This window comes from Bactrocera tryoni, chromosome 5 (genome assembly GCF_016617805.1).
Source record: "Bactrocera tryoni isolate S06 chromosome 5, CSIRO_BtryS06_freeze2, whole genome shotgun sequence".
Taxonomy (NCBI): domain Eukaryota; kingdom Metazoa; phylum Arthropoda; class Insecta; order Diptera; family Tephritidae; genus Bactrocera; species Bactrocera tryoni.
Window position 1 is genome coordinate 11,042,899 of NC_052503.1, and position 7,762 is coordinate 11,050,660.

General features: G+C 34.6%; 1 protein-coding gene across 1 annotated transcript in view; it reads right to left on the reverse strand.

The window, feature by feature from the left end:
- The window catches only part of LOC120778962, a 31,084-nt gene extending 24,583 nt beyond the window's left edge, over positions 1–6,501 (reverse strand). The window contains exon 1 of the mRNA XM_040111035.1: positions 6,321–6,501. Coding sequence (XP_039966969.1) covers positions 6,321–6,431 — 111 coding nt within the window. The 5' untranslated portion in view covers positions 6,432–6,501. The remainder of the gene's footprint in view (positions 1–6,320) is intronic.
- Between the last annotated feature and the right edge of the window lie 1,261 nt (positions 6,502–7,762).

Consider the following 7,762-nt stretch of genomic DNA (forward strand, 5'->3'; position numbering starts at 1 on the left):
TTATTTTCTTAATTTATTTTTAAAAACATTTGGGGTTTAAAATTTATTAATAAAACTTTTTAAATAATTATAATTATTAAACATAATTAATTTCCATAATACCGGTCAAGGCATTTTAATATTTTGAAATATAATTTTTGTTGTAGAATTTAATATATTTAGTTTACATAATTTTTTAATATACTTTTTAATAATTTTTCACAATTTTTTAAATTAATTTTTATAATTATTTAAGTATATTTTCAATTATAATAATTCCTGTGGGAAATATGAACGAAAAATAATGAGGCATTTTTATTTTTCATTATATCTTCTTTTTGTAATTTCATAAATTTATTTGTAATATTTAATTATTATTATTTTTATTTATTTAATTTAATTTAATTCTATTTTATTTTCATTTGACCTTCTTTTATTTCATTTTTTTAAATTTTATTAAATTTATTAAATATGTTAAGTTTTTATAATTCCGGTTTTTACATTTTTAATCCTTTTTTTAATTTTTCTTTAGATTTTTAAATTTTTGGTGTGAAATATTTTTAAGTATAAGCTTTTTTGCGGTAAATTTGAAAAAAAAAAAAATTAAAAATACTTAGTTTTTTAATACTAATTTATATTTTTTATTTAAAAATTATTTTTTAATTTTATTTTATTTTATTTTTTTTTTATTTAAAAAAAAAAAATGTTTCACTTAAAATCTATTATTGTTAACATTTTTTAGACATTTATTAAATTTACTACGAATATTTCAAAATTAATATTATTTTTTATATTTGATAATATTCATACACTTTAAATTACATTCATTGTATATATTTTTTACTTTCTGTCACTCTTCCTTCCCCGCCTTTAATTATTCAAAAGTAAAAGCTCTCCATCACCACCACCAACTCAACCGCCCATTCCAGTCCCATTTCACTCTTTTCTTTTTCTCTTATTCAATGTCTCTAAAGAGCTGCTACTTGCCTTTGGGCTATTTTTGAAAATTCTACGCTTTAATTGCAGGCAGTTGAGCTACTTGGACTATTTATTAGCGGCTGCTTAAGTGCAATCAAAACTAAAACCAAACGCAGCAACAACAAAGCATCATATAATTATAATTACAAAAAGGAGGAAGAATATATATATAAAGTATGTAGCCCCAACAACAACAGCAAGCGTTTCATCTCTTGCATATTTTATATTGCATAATATTGGTTTCAATTAGGCTTGCCGCCACAGCACAACAGCAAGTGCCACACAACGCAAGTGTAGTCGCTGGCTTCATCAGACGGGAGGCGGCGCTGATTCTGTTTGATTTTGTTTCTTTAGTTTTTCGAAACAACACTCAATTATATTTTCTTTCAGTCAGTCATAACTGCAATTTTCATTGGATTCAGAGAGAAAAAAAAGTTCTTCATCATCATTTTCCAGACTTGCCTTTCGTCTGTGGCACTTGAGGTGCTCAGCCGCATTCAACGATCGTCGCAACTCTGAACTTTGCTTGCAAAGTATGCTTTATCGATTCTTGTTGCATGCAACGTGACGTCGTGTGTGTCACTACATTCAAATGGACTGTCTGTCCTTTAGTTTCATTCGATTTTCTTTTCTTTCGGTAGGTTGTTTGTGGCGTCTAGTCACATCTGTTTGTCTAAAGCGGCGTTGAGTAGCCTCGACCGTCTGGTGCTCGTTTCGAGTGTTTATTCTCTCTTAATTGGTGTTTGATTGTAATCACACACACACACACATACATGTATGGTTTGTGGGAGTTTTTTTCAACAAAATGCTAAGACAATACTCGGCTCAGCTCATAAATGCCACACACATGCTGAGATACATACACATATATAACTGTAAGCATATGTGAGTGCCGTCAATTATCCACTGGCGCTCCGTTGGCCTGTCAGCTTTTGTGTCACCATCGCAATCTTTGTTTACTCTTTCAATTGCTTAGCCATGTACTCTTATCACAAAGTCACGCTCACGCTCACACTCGCACTGCTTCAAGCCATGCTTCCTTCTTCGATTAGCCTTTCGAGCATTTAATTCATTTGTCTTTGTTTAAGATTGGATCCAGCATTGTTTTCAACACTTGTGGCTCCGATACGCCATTTGATCGCTGCACTATCAAAGTCGTTTCTCGCTTATCTTATTTTCTTTTTATTTCCTCTGCACACCATTTGCTCTTGAGTCGGGCACTTTTTATCTGCTTGCTCTAATTGAAATACAACGCTGTTTTCATTTTATACCCAAACAAGTGTGCTCTTGAAATCTTCTAAGTACGCGTAATAAACATGTCAAAGGCCAACTGTTGTCTGACACAACTTTGGGGGTAAAGAAATAAAATTTTAAATGCCTACAAATTATAATCCAAAGAGATGTCAAATTCTAATCAGTTACTCTGCTTAGGAACAGTGTGTGAGTGAGTAGCTTAAGGGAGAACTGGAGATATTACGCCATTAAAACCAAACTATAGGTTCTATTAGTGGACCTAGTGAAACACTCTACGTTCTAAATGCTCTTAGAAGGATAGAACATGATTTTGTGGTTTTCTGGAGATAAGTTGGAATATTTTCTTCGCGATGGCAAGATGCTATACATACATATAAGCAATTGTTTATAAAAGGGGTTACCCAAATATGTTTCAAGATGAAGTCGGTTCTTATAACAACGAACGAATCTAGGGCCACAAATCGTTCATGTCGCGAAATATTTTAACATCTTGAAAAATTGCTAATTCCCACAAATATGAGAAAACTTGCTGAACAGATCTAAGGAAGTCCCTGCCATTCTAACTTTCTACCTTAAAAGCTGTCATTAAATATCAAAGATTATATAAATATACAGATATCTTTCTTTGGAAACAAGTTCTTTCATTAAGGAACCCTCCATAGATATCAACAGTTTTTTGAAACTATTAATGATATGAAAGTTTGATAAAGATGTTTCGAGCTTAGATACTTGGTTTCGACTTCCTCGGATTGCTGGTAAATTCTCCAAAGATGTTACAATTATCCATGTCTTCGAAATAAATAAGTGTCTCTCCTTTTTCCTTTCCACAATATATAATATTCAAAGCTATGTTTTGAAAACTTCCCTTGAAACCCTCACCATCGAAGCATATGGGGTTAATAAATGCTCTTTACTCTCTACTTGATAACAGGAGTCTATTGGTTAAGTTCTCGAAAAACCCATAAATAATGAAATGACATAAATATGTATATACATACATACATTTCCATTGACTTATGAGCGCTCTCTCCCTGCTTATTTATTGTAGTCATAAGTGTAGTAAAATTAAAATTTTTTTTATTGATTACCTCTTAAGAGCACTTCGGAGAATATTATTTCGAGTATGCATAATTGGTTTTTGTAATGCATGCCATTGTTATGGATTCACAGTAAAAAGCGATAAATCACAGTTTAATATTTATATTTATTTCCGCATTAAATCAAAAGACATTTTTATGATCGCTTGCTACTTGAAAGGACTGAGGCAAAACAAACAACAGTTGGGTCTGGCTCGGCTGATAAGAGCATGTGCTAAAGCTGAAACAGTAGCGTTATCTCACACATACACTTACATGCCATGCCATGGAGTTTATTTTGTTTATGAGTAAACATATTTAAATATTGCGATATATTCACTGCTGGCACCAAGTGGGTAATCAATCATTATCGCCAAACCGCAGTCTAAATTAGAACAAATGTTGCCTTCACTTTTGGCTGCTTTTGTTTTGGCTTTCGGTGTGTTTTAGTCACAAACAAAAAAGTTATCAGTGAAGTAACATAATCGAATGGCAAATATTTACAGTTTGACTGGCGATAAGCAGCTGGGAAAATGAAATTTCTTCTCAAGTCACAGAGTTGAAGGGAAGGCAAGAGAAGGAGGGTAGCACGGTTGGTATGTAATTGTTGGTATTGGAAAAAGTTGAATTGAGTTTGAAGTTAAGTGCTGAAATGGAAGTTGATATAAATCTGTGGCAATAATTGATTATTGTGGTATATATAAACAAAAAAAAAATTATTTATTACTTTGTCTTAATACCAAAACTGCAATTATTGCTAATCTGTAGCTTACAAATCGAAAACGCAAAAAAAAAAGTAAAAAAAAATAGCATTTTGAACAATGCTTGCTGTGATTAATGATCCGAATTGACTAAGGAACTCAAGGAAAATAAATGTTTATTGTAGTTCGAAAAGTAATACATTCCAGGCGGTTGGCTCATCTTTTGGCCACTTTTTGCATTATTAGGCCATTATGGCCGCATGTCAACAATAAAGCGCCGAATATTCTCTTCCAAGGTGTCAATCACCTCGGGCTTATCTGCGTAGATAAGAGACATCACATAACCCCACAAAAAAATAGTAGATGTGAAGAAATATGGACCAATGATTTTCTCTGTCCATAGAGCACAACAAACAGCTACAAATAGTAGCTCTGAAATTACACGATCTTGGAGACTAGTATATAATGCGCTCACCAAAAGTTTCCTTAAATAAACTGATTGTTTCGTTGACTGTATGGCATGTGGCGCTCTTGTGTTGGTCAAGGTTCTCCTATTCAGACACGAAAAATTCATTAAGCATGGATCTCTATTGAATCTAACATTAGACTGAGCTAAATTTTTGAAGAAATACTGACCGATGATTGTCCATAGAGCACAACAAATAGTGACTTTTGGAGGAAGTAATTGCGTCTCAACAGTTGCTTCTGGATTATTATCGCTCCTAATGTGACTAGTTGAAGGATGGATTCATGAAGTTCACGTAAGTGAGGATATTAATATCATTGGCCTCAGCAAGTGCGGTTAGTTCTGCTTTCTTCAAATTGGATAAGGAAGCGAAGTAAATGGGTCTGCAAGACGAACAGTCGTCGCACTTGTGACTTAGCTCTCATGTCACTGTTGACAGTCACAACTTCGAAGTCGTAGATAATTTCGTCTCTCTTAGAACCAGTATTAACACAAAACTTGGAATCCAACGTAGAATAACAATTGCCAAGAGAAAAACCACAAGTCGAAAAGGACACTCGTTATATAGTTTAATATACATATATGTAGAATATCTAGTTAGTATCTTGTCTTTCATTTATAAAGTGTTCTACAAATAAAAGACTTTACTACTTACCGCTGAAAAATCTTACAACTCTTTCAACTACTTGCGTCTTACGCCTTGAGATCGTTCGACTTCATCTCCAATAGTAAACAAAAAAATCGTCAATACAGAACTTCTAAAATGTCTTGTTAAGGCATGCATATTTACATTTTTGCAACAAAAAAGCTGCGAGTCGTTTTTGTGACGTCACTTTAGCTGGCTTCAGAGAGCACTAGGACAAATCACATCGTTATTAACGAAATAATATAAAATGATTCGGTTTTCAGTCCGATATACATAGCATATCCGAAAAGGCATTGCAGCGTTCACCGATATTTAAGGTTGATAAGAAATATTATCACTACATATCGGACTTTAAATTTAGGAATGAAAGCTAATAGCATTGACAGACGGCAGCGTTAAACCAGATTAATTGCATTTTTCGGGATTAATTCAGGAGTTACCACAGCTAACTCCGTTGCTGAATCCAAAAATAACTCTCAAAATTTTAGGGAGTGTGTGAGATTTTCGTTGGCAACATTGTTAAAAATGGCCAATTTTCATCTATTGTGAATGAAATACAAGCAACCCTGACAGCTGTGTATCAAATTCTCAATACAATATCAATAAAACTTCTATGTTATGATGCAGTTTTAAAAATAATGTGTTGATATGCTTTTGTAATAAAAAATGGTTTGGTAAAAATTGGTCGGCTAACAACCGTAATGTTTATCTTCTTTCAATTTTCATTGAAAATATTATAAAACGGACAATGAGCTGTTTATGAGAGTTTCAAACTCGCATAGCTGCTGTCTGTCACCTACAAATTTGGATCTGATTAAGTGCGCAGTTAATCCGGATTAACGCTGCCGTCTGTCAAGGCTATAAAGGAAGCAATAAAATGTTTCTTCCTGTTGGAACTGCTGACTAAAATTTCAGGAGAAAGAAATAGATGAAATTTCAAGATGTAGACTCCCAATTTGAAGAAACAAATATTTTCAAAAGCTGTTAGACGACGGTTTCACATTAAACGCCTATTTAGACAAGTTGCTTTGAAGTGCATTTCCCACGACATTTGGGTCTATGTAATCGGAACGGACACGGATTTTTTATCCGGTCAAGGACTGTCAAGTCGCCAGCATTCCGTACAAGTTTTTAAATGTTCTTCTTTATATAAAAATTTCTAATTTCTAATATCTTTCTATAGTAACTCTTGTTTAAATTTTTTTCTTTGTTCTCATTACCTTATTATTTCTCCAGCCTCCTGTTGTTTCTGCATCCTTTGTGTTATCCACCGCCGCTTCCTCACTCCCAACGAAGCGATTATATTGAAATAGCCGTCCCATATTACGCATGTTTGCAATTTTTATAATTTTTAAGCGCTTTTCAAAAAACGAACTATTTTATTTTTTCACCAAAAATTTTGTAACTTTTTACGAATTGCTGTATTTTTACGTATTCTTTTATTTCAATTTAATTAAAATTTTTTTAACAATTTTGCAATTTTTAAATATTTTTGCACACTATACCATGTATTCACAGGTGTTTTGAAGAGCGAATATAACTGCACTTTTGCATGATTTCGTAAGCAAATCACCACACTCACATACAAACACACAAAATCTATTGCAGGTGTGTGTTGTCAGTATTTTTCGTATCATTCAACAATGTTTACGTTTTACTGCCCGAATTTCTGCTGCGTTTTGCGTTTTTCGATTTTCGTATTTCGTAAAATTTCCAATCGTCACGTGACGCGCCACTGAAATTTCCAACAAGCGATCACCGCAACGTGCACACCAGCAATGATTCAATGAGACGGGCGCACTTTGTTGTAAGTTGTTGATGTTGATGCCGCCGCTGTCAAGTCAATGGAGTCAGCGGAGATGGTGGCGCTGGCGCTGGCGCTGCTGGTGGTGGTGGTGCGGCTGCCATGGTGAGTAAATGACGTTGTTTTGAGTGCTGATGATACACCACCACGCTGTTGTTGTTGCTGTTGCGATTGCTGATAATTAAGTTCTACTCCAGTTGCAACTCAAAGCAGAATAGTCAAAAAAAAGAAGCAATAAAAAAGACGAGGAAAAAATGAGCAGAAGAAAAAAGGAAAACACTCGAGCGACTTGGGGTCAGCCAGCGTTGCCGTGCAACGTTCATTGGAACCGCATTCAAATTGAGAGAATTCATTCATTCAGAGTCAATAAGAAGACTGACAGCACACATATACATTTACATACACACACACACATAGGCAAACAGGGCACTGCAGGGGCGCGCTGCCGGCGTAAGGCAACAGTTTTCAATAGTTGATGCATGAGTGTTTGTATGTATGTATGTGTGCGCACTACTGCCATTTCCGACTGCTGTCAGTTGCTGGCCGAGTCAATAAACAACGAAACTGTGCAAAATATAAAAGTTGCCTTGGAATTGCGAAAAAAGCGCTTCAATATACTATATATGTATAGTAGTGTGTTGGCAGAGTAGTAGTGCCGGAAAGTAAGCGCGACCAAATGAAATATACTCGCAACGGTGGCTAAAAGCAGTCAAAATTCTGCATATATGCCACCGTTTGGTTTTTGTTGGCAACCATATGGCGTTGCACACACACTTACACATGCCACAGCGTGTCATATATGCATAGGCCTTTGCGCTGCACCGGAAAACTACTCAATCGCGGTGAGTGGTGCGGCGT